This window comes from Manis javanica, chromosome 15 (genome assembly GCF_040802235.1).
Source record: "Manis javanica isolate MJ-LG chromosome 15, MJ_LKY, whole genome shotgun sequence".
In the NCBI taxonomy this organism is placed as follows: domain Eukaryota; kingdom Metazoa; phylum Chordata; class Mammalia; order Pholidota; family Manidae; genus Manis; species Manis javanica.
The window spans coordinates 83,730,003-83,743,631 of record NC_133170.1 but is presented as its reverse complement, the minus strand read 5'-3'; the positions used below and the strand labels follow the sequence as shown (position 1 = coordinate 83,743,631).

General features: G+C 46.7%; 1 protein-coding gene across 16 annotated transcripts in view; it reads right to left on the bottom strand.

Annotated features, from left to right (window-relative positions):
• The window catches only part of DEPDC5 (DEP domain containing 5, GATOR1 subcomplex subunit), a 111,519-nt gene that overhangs the window by 19,547 nt on the left and 78,343 nt on the right, over window positions 1-13,629 (bottom strand). For all 16 annotated transcript variants that reach the window (XM_073223190.1, XM_073223191.1, XM_073223175.1 and 13 more), the window contains 3 exons: window positions 3,377-3,531; window positions 1,363-1,440; window positions 739-871 (listed from right to left, as the gene is read on the bottom strand). In XM_073223190.1, the coding sequence (XP_073079291.1) occupies window positions 739-871; window positions 1,363-1,440; window positions 3,377-3,531 (366 nt within the window). The remainder of the gene's footprint in view (window positions 1-738; window positions 872-1,362; window positions 1,441-3,376; window positions 3,532-13,629) is intronic.

Genomic DNA, 13,629 nt, shown 5'->3' with positions numbered 1-13,629 from the left:
CTATCATATTTACAGTATTATCATTATATAAATTTGTTTCCACTCAACATCATGCTTCTGACATTTATCATGTTGATACACCACGTACACCCAGCTCATTCATTTTACCTGCTGTATGTAGTAGCATTTTATTGCATGAACATTCTAGTTCTGATAGTATGAATAAATTCATCAAGTGTTTGCTAAGGGCCTACCATGTGCCAAGCAACATGGTGATATGGAAATGTACAGTAAGAGGTGGCCTAGCCCTCAAGGAGCCCAGTTGAAGTGGGAGACCAATGATACATAGACAGAACCGCCATTCTGTTGAGCTAAGTGCTCTAACAGAGTAAGCACAAGGCACCAGAAGGTTCCGGGAGGCAGGGCCTTGAATACAGCCTCTGGTCCTGACTGAGCAGGAGCTGACCAGGTGAAAATGGGTGCCCAAGTGCAGAGGGAGGACATTCCCTGGCAATCTTTCACAGAGACTGCTCTGAGGTTCAAAAGTACAGACTTCATCCAGAAAATTTCAGTTCAGATGATAAATTCTGCAAGACTTCTAAGTCAAGGGATCGTGCCTTCCAAAGCAAGACCTGCTCTTTCATCAATTCCAGACAGAACTCACACTCATTAAAAACAGGTCCTCACCCCAACCTGCAAACCTCTACTGGGAAGGGTGGCTGCTTGAGAGACTGGCCCTGGTTTCATGGGGGCTTAAGCAGATGGTTAGTTCCGTGGGCCCTGCCCTTGCTGTCCCACCTGCATGATGTCGATGGCCATTGCCTGCGTCTGGACACCCTCCACGCTGTTCACGAGCCAGTGCACCACCTCGGCGCTGATGAAGCAGCATGGGGAAAGGCCCTTCTGTTCGGAGAGCAGCTGGACTCCTGTCCTGGGTTCCAACACAGTAGGCAGGGAGCAGGGTAGGTGTGCGCAGAGAGGATGGACAAGAAGGGCCTCCCACGAAAGCGTTTAATGTTTGAAGTGAGGATCCCCACAGAGCAAGTCTCTACACTATCCCTAGACCCGGGGAAGTCCCATGATAGGACAAAAGAAGGTGTTATGGGTGGGGGGGAAGGAGAGAGGGAAGGAGAAGGGGAAGGAAAAGGGATCTCACATTTACAGACTACCTATACTTGTTAAGCATCATAAGTAGTTTACATAATTATTTCATTTACTCCTTCTTTCAACACCCTGCAGCTTAACCACTACTATCCCACTCTACTTGAGACTCAGAGAAGTCAAGTAACTTGCTCCAGTTCTAACACTGGTGAGCAGCAGAGCCAGGTATGACTCCACCAAACGACACCGCCTGAACACTGCTATGACTCAGGCCTGCGGGATCCCCGGCCCCCGCACTCATATACACGGTGAGTCACTTACGAGGGGTGCTTCATGGCTTCCAGGATCTCCACCAGGGTGGACGACGATGTCAAGGAACTTGCTGCCAGCTGCTGAGAGCTGAAACACAGACGTCCAGTCAGCAAGAGAGGCAGCGTGCTCAGTCAAGAGCACGAGTCAGGAACCTCCCTCTGCTTCTTACAGAGCTGGGGACTGGGGCAACATTGACTGTGAAGGCACTCAAGCAAATTCTGAGCAGCTACATCCTGGGGATAACTCATAGGAGGTTTGCTACTTCCAAAGCACATATGTTAAAAAAAAAAAAAAAAAGAATCAAAGTGGTTTTGTATCCAAACTTGCTTCCCTTAATAAGCATTGCTCCTTTTAATAATCTGCCTCAACCACTTCTAGAAATCTCCCTGGTTTTGCCCCAAAGGCTTTTCACATCATTTGATCTCACAAGAGACCCTGGGGGACAGACCAGTGTCATCACTTACCAGCTATAGGGCTTTTCTTGGCTTTAGCTGCCTCATCTGAAAAGCGGGGATGATACTATTCCTGTCTTTCCGAGTTGTTGTGAGGTTAATGTGCAAAATACTGAGCTGATAAGGACAAAGCTCCAAATGGTAACCAATACTAAACATAACAACATCAACCCTTCAAAACTCGGAGAGGTCAAGGAGCTGGTGGAGGTCAAGAGCTGGGAAGTGTCAGGGCCTGGATTTGAATCTAAGTCTGTCCAGATCCCAGATACTTCTATCACCTATTGCCTATGCTCTTTCTCAAAGGTAACGGTCCCTTAAAACATGATTAATACTCAGCAACTGAGCCCAGATCACTGGAACACACATGGCCACCCACCATAACAAATATGGGGCTTGTACAGAACCTCCTCAAGCTCCTTAAAACTTTCCCCTTCCTCAGTCCCAGCCTCTTTGTCCTATATGGAGGGCCCAGGACACCCCTAGAGCATTTTAGAGTTTCAGGGTTAAAAAAGCCTTCCACGACCCTGAACTGAACCTCCTCCTAGCGCCTGACTCCCCGCTACAAGAGTCTGGACAAGAGGCTGTCCTGTCTGTGTGGCAGAGAACATCTTCAAAGGCAGAGAACTCAGCTCCTCCAAATGCAGCCCATTTCCCTGTGGCAGTACCAATTGTAGTAAACTCTGTGTCATAAATTGGAAGCTGCTTTCTGTAATTTTCAGTCATTGGACCTGATTTATTATCTTTGAACTTTTCATCTCCAGCCTAAATATCCTAGTTTCTCTTTTCTTCAAAAGCAGAACAAAACCTGATGTTCTACCCCTGTGAACAACAAGGAAGCAGAGAAATGCACTAAGCAGCCTCCCAATATCCTCCATGTCCAAAGCTGAAAAGTCAGCCCGGCTTGACAGCATCATGGGCCTGGGGAGACAACTGAGACTTGGGCAGCCCAGGCCTGCTGCTGTCTCTGCACTGATCACCACCGCTGCTGGCCATTTAGCTGAGTCAGGGCAGGGAGGCAACGCAAACAGACCAGGCAGAATATTATGAAGTTAAAACTAACACAGCTGGGAAGGAAATATAAAAAGAAAATTTTCATATTTGACAATGGCATTAAAAGCTGAGGCACTTGTTCAAGCAAATGAGGTCCAAGCAGCTCTTTTTGCCTCTGGATACCCAGAATAGGAAAACAACAAATATGTTTGGGCACAATTAGCAACTCAGTAGCTGCTTGCACATTTCCTCATGCGGCATAAACTGACCACACGCTGTCACATGCAAGGTGACTGAACAGGACAGACGTGATTTGGGCTCCCTCTCAAAGCTCATGCCCACATGGGGCATGACACTTTTCTGTATCTCTGTGGGAGCCTCTCAGCCATCCCGGGAGGAAGACGGGGCACAGGCCATTAGCTCCATCAAACAGGTAAGGACGGACTGGCTCTGGCTCCCAGATATAACCCAGGCAGAGTCAGCACTTGAGCTGGGGATTCTGGACTCCCAGCCTCCCCAACCTCTGAGGTTAGACCGGCCCCACTGCCCAAGAGCATGAGTTCAGCCATTCTGAATCTCACCTGCTATCACTGGAGTTTGCAGAGGGGAAGCTCTGCTCCCCTGAGTTCTGGGAGTTCCCAAAGGTCTGGCTGTTGCCTCTGTCCACAGACTGGCCTGTGCTGACCCCTAAACTGGTGCTGTCCAACACTGGGGTGGCTGTCTGGTCCACAGACACCTGTAGATTTAAATATGAACAAAAAAAAAATTCTTGAAGGCTATTTACATACATGGTCCTTTCTGTTCCTCTACCATCCGCAGTCCCCAATTGTCCCTGGTAGCAGAGCTAAGGGAGTCTAGGGACCACACCCAGTCTTGTGCGAGCTGCACTTTATCAGAGCAATGGGAATTCCCATGCACGCAGCAAGGCCGACAGAAGACTGTCATTCATGGTAAGGCATCAGCACCAAGGAAATAGCTCCAGCACCTGACCCAGATGACAGGAATTACATTGAAAAAAAATCTTCATGAAAGAGTAAAGAAGTCAGAACATTCCTTATGAGACTGGGAGGTAGGCAAGAGAACAGTGGGAGACAAACAGCTGACTATGCCGTCAAGCACTGTCATTACCTGCTCACACTTTTCCACCCCATCCTCCTTCCTGAGTCTGTCAGTGGCACTACCAGTCTTCTGACTGCCCAGGTTCAAGCCTCAGAGCCATCTGATAGCTCCCTTCTCCAGCTCATCCTCTAAAATTAGGCATAGTCCTGTGCCCTCCCCTCTGCCAACTCACACGCATCTCCGAGTTGTCCCAGGTCACCACTTCTGCTCATGTTTCCTAGCACCGGGAAGGGCTCGAACTATCTCCTGACTCCCCTGAGTGAAGCCTTTCCTCTGAAACCCTACCTCTGAACCACCTCCACTTTCATCATCCTCAAGGACAGTCAACTCCATTGCTCGGTTACTCTGAAATCTTTCAAGGGTCCCCATGAGTTACCAAAATGAGAACCGACTCTTGGGGCACTGAGGGTGCTGCACAAACAGCCCTGACCTGTGATCTCACCCACTGCCCACCACTCACTCAGTTTCCTGCCAAATCAGACCCTGCATGTTTAATCCTGTCTAAGCCCTGCCACCCTGGGAAGTCCTTCCCTGTGACCGCAGGCTAAAAACCTGTCAGTCCTGAAGGGCCATTTCAAATTCTGCTCCTTCAATAAAATCTTTCCTGATTCAGTCCGCCCCAGCCCCAAACGGAAACCATTTCTCTCTCGACGTTGGACCCCTATGACCCTCTCCTGGTAGCTGCTGGCCTTCAAAAATGGTGTTACAGCTGCCTCATTCCCTTTAACATCCTGAAGGGCAGAACTATGACCTGCTCACCCGGGAAGGCTGCCTCCTACAGCTAATGTCTGGCTAGAATAGTAAGCCTCCCAGAGCACCTCGGGAAAATGTGACATTCCTATTCCCATTTATATGGGGTTCTTGAGTACTTCCAGATGGACCCTTATGTCTTAGATATTTTGTTAGATGATGCAAAAATCACTCCTAAAACAGGGCCTCTCAACCTTGGCACCACTGCCATTAGAGGCCAGGTAAGTCTTTGTTGTGGGGGGGCTGTCCTGTGCCATCATAAGATGGGGAGCAGCACCCCTTCTACCCACTAAATGCTAGTAACACTCCCTTCATTATCTGCGTACCCCCAAATTGTGACAAGAATGTTTCCAGATACAACCAAATATCATCTGGGATATAAAACTGCTCCTGGTTCTAAAAGAATCACTTTGCTCTCCTACATCAGGATTAATGATTTGCCGAAAAAAAAAGGACCGCACAGACTTTGCTAGCACCATAAAAACACAGGGAAATGCAGCAAAAGGCTGCTTGCAATTACCAGTCACCAAATGCCCATAACTAGCAAGACTTAGAAACAAGTACTACACAGTAAAATTAAATTAGAAGCTGAATGACAGGGACTAGACCCACTTTTAGGCATATAAAAGTAGCTCTTAATGCTGCCTTCTAGGCCCCTATGATGGGGTCATCTTATCTCTTATCTAGTGCATCCTGAGAACTGCCCAACAGCCTCAACTGTGGGATGGTACCAGAAATTTGCATGATTCCTGCAGTTTTATTTTAGTAAGGAGTTATCCTCTAAATCAGAAATTGGCAACATTTTCTGTAAAGGACCAGATAGAAATTATTATAGGCTTTGCAGGCGATGGCCTGTTGAAACTATCCTACTCTGCTTGAAAAAAACACAAAACATAGCCTTAGGCAATCTAAACATAGACAATGTAAACAAACAAGTGTGGCACTGTTCCAGTATAACTTTATTTACAAAAGCAGATGGTGGGCCAAATTTGCCACACAGTTTCCTGACCCTACTCTGTATCATACAATGTCCATCTTTCAAAAGGCTGCACAGAAAGGCATTTTGCTTGGATCTTAATGCCAGAAAAAGTTACGCTCCTCCCAAGCAAATGGTGTCTTTATCTATGACCACTCTGAATCCTAGAACAGATGTTTCCCACTTTTCTTTGGCCACCAGGAAGTTCAGGGCTGAATTCAGCTCAAAACTCTAGATACTTTATAAGAACTCACAGTATGTCCTATCATTTTTTTCTTTTGCTGAATTTCCCTCTTTAGTCACATTTTATTATAGAGGTAGTTTTCTGGAATAAGACCAGTGGTAAACAAAAAGGCACAGAAGAATGTGTCACACAGAGGCCTAAAAAGAGGTAGTTGAGGGACATGCTTGGTCTAGGACGCATTTCATTTCAAGAACCTCATCCAGAATGTTCCTTGCAGAAGGATTCCATGTAGCCCACACAGATATCCCCTTCCCAGGAGCTGCAGTTCAATTTCCCCCTCCTCTTCTGTGTAGGCTAGATTCAGCGGACTTGCTTCCTAAGAACCGGATATAGGAAGGGAGAAGAGTAACTTCATAGTGGAGACAGCTGGCAAATGCTACATCACTAAGTGATGAAGGCTCATGTCACCAATGAAGTCGTTCGTATGGCTCCCACGTACTCCTGATGTGATGTGATGTGATGTGATGAGGAGAGTACTTCCTCCTCTGAGGTGTTCTTTTCAAAAGCCATGATTTCAGTCTAACTATGAGAAAAACATCAGACCAACCCAGATTTGGAAGAATTCTACAGAATTTCTGGCCAGGACTCCTCATGACTGTCAAAGTCATTTAAAAAAACCCAAAAAAAACAAGGGAAGACTGAAACACTGTCACAGACCAGTGGAGACTGGGGAGATATGACAACTAAATGCAGTGTGGTGCCCTGGACTGGATCCTGGAAAAGAAAAAGGACTTAATAGAAAAACTGGTGAATCCAAATCAAGTCTAGCATTTTGCTAATTAAATAAACAAATCCTCATCAGCAACACCAATCCCCAGTCTCCTCCCACTTTCCCACATGCGCAAAGCCAGTGAGAAGGTAAGGCAGGGAGCTCTGCTGGGATGCCTCTGACATGAGCGCCGACCACAGCAGAGCCCCACTTCCGCTTGCTTCAGAAGGACCAGCCCCCAGGAAGCAGGGATCGGCCAGCCCAGTAGCCCAGCTCTCCACGTGTGCTCACAGCTGGTAGCACTACTATGCAGTGTTGTCCCACCAGGAAGCAAAACGGGCTAAGTGGGGCTCCTGGTTTCCAGTCACTGCAGTCCCTCCGGCAGGCTTCACAGCATCTTAAAGGAATCATGACCCTCTAGAGCTGGAGAGCTCAGAACAACTCGAAGCTCCTTAGTCAAGACGCTTCCCAAGGTTTACAGTCTCAGGGAAGGAAGATCATCCCAAATCAAACCTCCCCCCACCGTGCTGGTGCGCACCATCTGGGGTCAGGGAGGGAAAACAGACATTAAACAAGTGATGTCCACAAAGTGTCATATTCATGTATCTCCCACAGTACTTAGCACATCTCTACAGCGAGCAGGGGCTTAGAATTTTCTATCGCAATTGAGCTGGGTTTTCTTTTCAGGTGCGGCCTCCCTCCTCCACAGATCCACCCTAACCCCTTATTCTGAACATGTATTTGTATTTTTATATCTCAAATCACTCTACAAAAGATGAGGTTATTAATAAACAGACATATAATAAAATAAATGCATGAGGAAATTCAGTAAATAAGGGTAGGAAAAGTATGACACGCTAGAGTCTAAATAAGTACTTTAACAACATTTTAAATGTCTAGAGCTGTGCCATGCAATACAGATGCTACCAGCTATATGTAGCTATTTAAGTAGAAATTAAAATAAAATGTTCAAATCAGTTCCTTAGTTGCACCAGCCATTTTCCAAATGCTTACTGACCACAAGTGACTTGTGGCTATTGTGCTGGGCAGCTCAGATATGGGACATTTCCATCACAGCAGCCCTGTTCTAGAGCACAGGTTACTCACGAAATGTTGTGTGCAGGGGCGGGCACACACATACTGACACAGCTGGCTACGTATTAAAGAAAAAAAAGACAGAAAGCCACAGGCTGCTTGGTTGCTATGTGCCTGTTGCCAGGAAGGAACCCAGGTCTGGTGTCCAGCTTACTTTACAAAACAAGGCAGAGACTGGATTTTTGTACAAAATCTCCAGATTTTTAAATATTCCCAGAAAATCCAAAACATTAAAAAACACAGTGAGGCCAAGCATGCTGTCAGGCACTGGGAATGGAGAGAACATCCTGCAGGGAAACAGCCATGCTCCTTGTGGAGGACTGACAGTGGGGGGTTTAGGTCAGGGCAAAGGTTGGTTAGTGTGTCCCTGGGGCTCTCCAGGGGGAATGAGTTCCTGGGGACATAGCCTTTTGTCATTCATGTCTCCAAAGAGAGAGAACAGATCAAAGAGTAAAAAGTCCCCTTTTGGTCACATCACCTTTGACTCCCCAAAAAACTCCCTCAGTGCTCCCATGAGCAGGCTGAAAACCACTGCCCTTTCAGCCACGGCCCCAAAGTGCATTCTGCGGAACCTGTGGGGTCTGTGGTAGCATCTCTGGAGTCATCACAGGGTGAAACAGCCAGGGCTATGAGCCTTCCCCATCCCCCGCCCCCGCCACATACTTAAGCCAGAATGGTCCCATGTTCATTGGGTATTAGCTCAGGATTTGGTGTCAATTATCAACGGGAAAGAAAGGGCTCTATTGTTTAAAGTGTTTTGTGTCCATCTCTCCTACCAGTATCTCTGACGCAGTATTTGCCAAGCCCCTCCTCAGTGCCAGGCGAGTACTGAAGGATCAGCGGTGAGCAGCACGTATCTGGCAGCTGCCCTCACAGAGCTTACAGCCTTGTGGAGAAGATGGGCATTAGTGAATCCCAGGCACACAAATGAACAAGGAGAACTGTGCAAAGGGCTGGACAGCAGGGCACAGGAGCAATGCAAGTCCAGGACGTGGAGCTGACCAGATAAAGAGAAGGTAACCAGGCACAGAGGGGACAGCATGTGCCAAGGCACGGCGGCAGGAGACCTGGTGCCTACAGCGGTCAGGAAGAAGGCTTGTGTCACTGGTGTGCCAGAGTGAGGAAGAGGAGGACAGGTGCTGAGGGTGGAAAGAAGGCCACGTCTCACTCTTGCGGGACCTTTCTGGCCATCATAAAGATTTTGACCTTTATCCTAAAAGAAAGCTACATGTTAGTGGCTGAATGTTTATATGCCCCCCAAATTCGTATGTTGAAGCTCTAACCCCCAGTGTGTTGCTATTTGGAGGCAGGGGCCTTTAGGAGATGATCAGGTTTAGACGGGCTCATGAGAGTGAAGCCCCCATGAGGGGAGTGATGTCCTTGTGAGAAGAGAAGAGAGGCCATAGTTCTCTGTGTCTCTCTCTGCTACATGAGGACACATAAGAAGGGGGCCAAGAAAGCCCTCACTGGGAACCGAATATACTGGCACCTTGATCTTGGGCTTGTCAGCCTCCAGAACTAGGAGAAGTCAATGGGTTGTTTAAGCCACCCAGTCTATGGTATTTTGGTAAAGCAGCCCAAGTCAATACACCACGGAAAGGTTCAATCAAGAGAAAGAAGATCAAACTCTCATTTCAAAAGGTAAAGCCTGGATGCAGGCTGGGAAGTGGACTGGAGAGGAAAGTGGAAGACCACGCCAGAGGCTACTGCAGGATCAAGGTGGGAGAAGACTTCCTGGAGGGATGACAGTGATGGAGAGGGGAGACGACCCCAGACACCTCTACCATGCGAATGCAGGAGGCATGCCGGCTCAACTGCTTCACAGCAAGCCTCCTGTTGAGAGAGTAACTGTGTGTATATGCGTTGGCAGGGGTGGGAGCACAGATGACGGGGGGAGAGAGGAGAGAGGAACCCTGAGGCTGGCTCAGGCCTTGCGGGGCAGTAGCCTGTCTCCTTGACCATACTATTGCTTCAGACTCCCAAATGCAGACAGAAGATTTGAGGCTGACTTCTGAGGAAAATCCCCCTACCAAGGTGTTTCTCATGCCCTCCAAATCCTTGTGTAAGTCTGTGATGATAAAAATCGATTTCCAGAGAGTAGGATATGGAGAGGAGAATTGTGTGACTCTGTTCTGGTTATCAGACAGAGAGTGACACATTCATTATCGTTAGAATGCTGAACTGGTGACCCAAAGGGCTATTTCCTAAAACTGGTGCACAGCCCTGTTACCTGGACCCTCTGTGTGCTGCTGTTTTCATTTTACAGGCACCGCCTTCCCTCAGCAGAATCAGAGTCAAGGGTGATGCCCCTCTCCCTCCTGGGCCACAGGAACCTCTTCTCAGCAGAGAGCTGTTGTGAGGGGCAAAACCACAGACATCATCTTCTTGACTCAGCAGAGCTAGAGGACTTACTTTTCAAGGTCCAACAGGGTCATCCCAGAATTTCAGAGATAAAAAGTGCAGGAGAGGGGCCTATTCCAAGTGCAACATTACAAACACACTGGAGAAGAAAGATGACTGGCTCATCAAGTTTGTTCGCCAGCTGGGAACCCCCAGCCCACCCTCCCCACTACTTCGCTCTCCCTCTCCCGCACGCAGATACACACATGGAGAATTCACTAAGTGTCAGCTGACCACAGAGATGCTCCATCTCCTTTCCCTCTCACAGCAGCCCTATGAGAACTCAATTCTTAGTCCCATTCTACAGATGATAAACCAGAGGTTCAGGGAGGTTAGTGCAGGTGCTGAAAGGCTCACAACCAGCATGGGGTGGCCTGACTCCACAGCCTACACTTTGACAGCCTTTTGACATCCTCTTAAGGGGCTCAGTACACTCTTTGTACTTTCTGGTCCCAGGATTAGGGTTGAGAGCAGTGGTAGCAGGAACAGGGAGTAGGTACTGATAAACAGATGTGCCAAACTGAATCCGAGACTTGGCACCACAGTAACCCTAATCCTAATCTCAGCTAGTATTTATTCACTCTGCGGCCTCCACATAACCACGCTCTGCTAGTGGTGTTACACATATTATTCCTGCCTCATGCATTTCTAAATGCGTGTTAGTTTCCAAACATGTGGACTTCTCCAGTTATCTCTGGGTCACTGATGTGTAACTTAATTGTACTGCGCTCAGAAATGTGCTCTGTGTGACTTTATTCCCTTGAAATCTGCTGAGAAATGTACGTTATTTTTAATCCTCAAAACCACCCTGCAAAGAAGTAATTTACATTTCCTTTTACAAATGAGGAAACTGAGGCTTAGGAGGCAAATTATTGTGCCTAAAGCATCTAGCAACCTAGCACAGTGCTAAGGCCAAGTTTACAAGAAGTCATCTGACTCCTCTGGCCCCCTCCACTTTCCATGCCGCATGTTAGACAACAAAGCAAATGTTGTTTTATATACTTTAACACAATAAAAATAAACAGTGCAATTTAATTCTGTGTAAGTACAGAGGGCCCCCTTTCTATATCTGAGTAGAGATAATTCTTAAAAATTTACTTTTCTTAGATGCTCCACATCACTAATCATCAGGGAAATGCAAATTAAAACCACAATGAGGTATCACCTCACACCAGTTAGGATGGCCAACATAGAAAAGACTAGGAACAACAAATGTTGGTGAGGATGCGGAGAAAGGGGAACCCTCCTACATTGCTGGTGGGAATGTAAGCTAGTCCAACCATTGTGGAAAGCAGTATGGAGGTTCCTCAAAAAACTAAAAACAGAAATACCATTTGACCCGGGAATCCCACTCCTTGGAATTTACCCAAAGAATAGAACTTCTCAGATTCAAAAAGACATACGCACCCCTATGTTTATCACAGCACTATTTACAATAGTCAAGATACGGAAGCAACCTAAGTGTCCATCAGTAGATGAATGGATAAAGAAGATGGGGTACATAGACACAATAGAATACTATTCAGTCATAAGAAATAAACAAATCCTACCATTTGCAACAACATGGATGGAGCTGGAGGATATTATGCTCAGTGAAATAAGCCAGGCGGAGAAAGATCAGTGCCAAATGATTTCCCTCATTTGTGGAGTATAACAACGAAGCAAAACTGAAGGAACAAAATAGCAGAAGACTCACAGACTCCAAGAAAGGACTAGCGGTTACCAAAGGAGGGCTGTGGGAGGGCAGGTGGGGAGGGAGGGAGAAGGGGATGGAGGGGTATTATGTTTAGTACGCATGGTGTGGGGGTCACGGGGAAAAGAGTGTAGCACAGAGAAGGCTAACAGTGAATCTGTGACAGTGACTGCATTGGGGGGTGTGGGTAGGGACTTGATAATATGGGTAAATGTAGTAACCACATTGTTTTTTAATGTGGAACCTTCATAAGAGTGTATATCAATAATACCTTAATAAAAAAAATTTTTTAATCTACTTTTCTTAACAGCACACTTGGTGAATAATATAAACTTTACTCATGTGCCTCTCCTAATGTCTTCTCTCTATTTGCTATTTCCAACTGCAGGAACTCATCCACTTTTGTTCTACTGACAAATTGCACCACATGAAGCAGTGTGAACTATTAGAAAATTCCCTTCTTCTGGCTCTTTTTATTTTTCTTATGTTAAATTCTAACCTAAGTCCAAAACTTTCCATAAGGTCTTTTGTTAAAAAGTAGGTCAGAAAGGCCAACCTGAGTGTTTTAAACCAAAAAACGCAGCGTGCCTCCCACTGAGATTCTTAGATTCTCAGAGGCCCCAACAGGGATTTTCCCAGGGTCATGCAGCTCTTGGAGGCAGACGCAGACCTCTGAAGACCTGCACAGACAGGCATGGTGTCCTCTGACCTCCAAAGAAAGGGAAGACTCCAATGTTAATACCACCTATTCCTCCCAGCACAGCGTGTGGGATGGTGCAGCGGCTCAGCCACTCACAACTCGTGTGCCCCATGACCAGGTAATGTCTTTAAGCCTCAGTTTCCTCATCTGGAAAATGGGGTTTTAAAACCTGCACCTCACAGGCTGTTATGAAGACTGTTTGCAAAGCCCTCTGCATGGCAGCTGGCAGAATAAGGATTCAATCAATGTTGGTTGTCTGACTTCCACCAAGTAAGGATACCTTAACCTTTGCTATTGATGCTCCCAAGTCCCTCCCTCCTTGGCCATCCTCAGTCTACATAAATTGTCTCAACAATTTCAAGTCTAAGTCAATCTCATATACTTAGGGGCCTCGACAGGGAAGGGAGCCCAGTTTCTCTCCGCCTAGGACCTGTCAGAACTGTAATTAACACTGCTAATTTCAGAGCAGGTGTCACAGGTTAAGCCTGTTAGTCCTGGATTTAAATCCCAGCTCTACCCTGTACTATGTAAAGAACAACTTCTTTGCCCCTCAATTTCTCCATTTGTAAAACCTCTACTTAACTCAGAGGTCATGTTGTGAGGGTGGAATGAGAGAAATACTGTGTTTGGCACATAGTAACTTTAGAATACTAAGGCTTGGAAAGCCCGTAGAGATCTGGTCCAAACCTTCTATTTAACAAACGAGTTAAGGGAAGCCCAGAGGCAAGGCAAGCTGCCCAGCGTTGCATACCATTGCCTGTGATGAAGAGCAGGCCTATTAATAATGTTCGCTCTGTTTTCCCCCACTTCCTTGCCACACCGTTTAAAAGTATCTGGTTGTACTGGGAGGAAAACAGTAAGTGTTCAGTCCCTAAGAAAGCATATTTCATGTTGCTTCTCTTGTATGAACAAAAACACCTATGAGGGAAGATGCTGGAATGGGGCAGAGAATATGTGGCAATTATGTGAAACAGGCAGAGACGGGAAACACACGGGTCAACACCAGGGCACTCACTTGTTCTCTTACATTCATCATTTCCATTTGCCGCCACCAACACCACAGAAGGGAATGCACACCTCTGAGACCAAATTCAATTTCAACTGCCCTTCAATTGCAACTTCAGCCCAGTCCCATCTGTTCAGAGCCA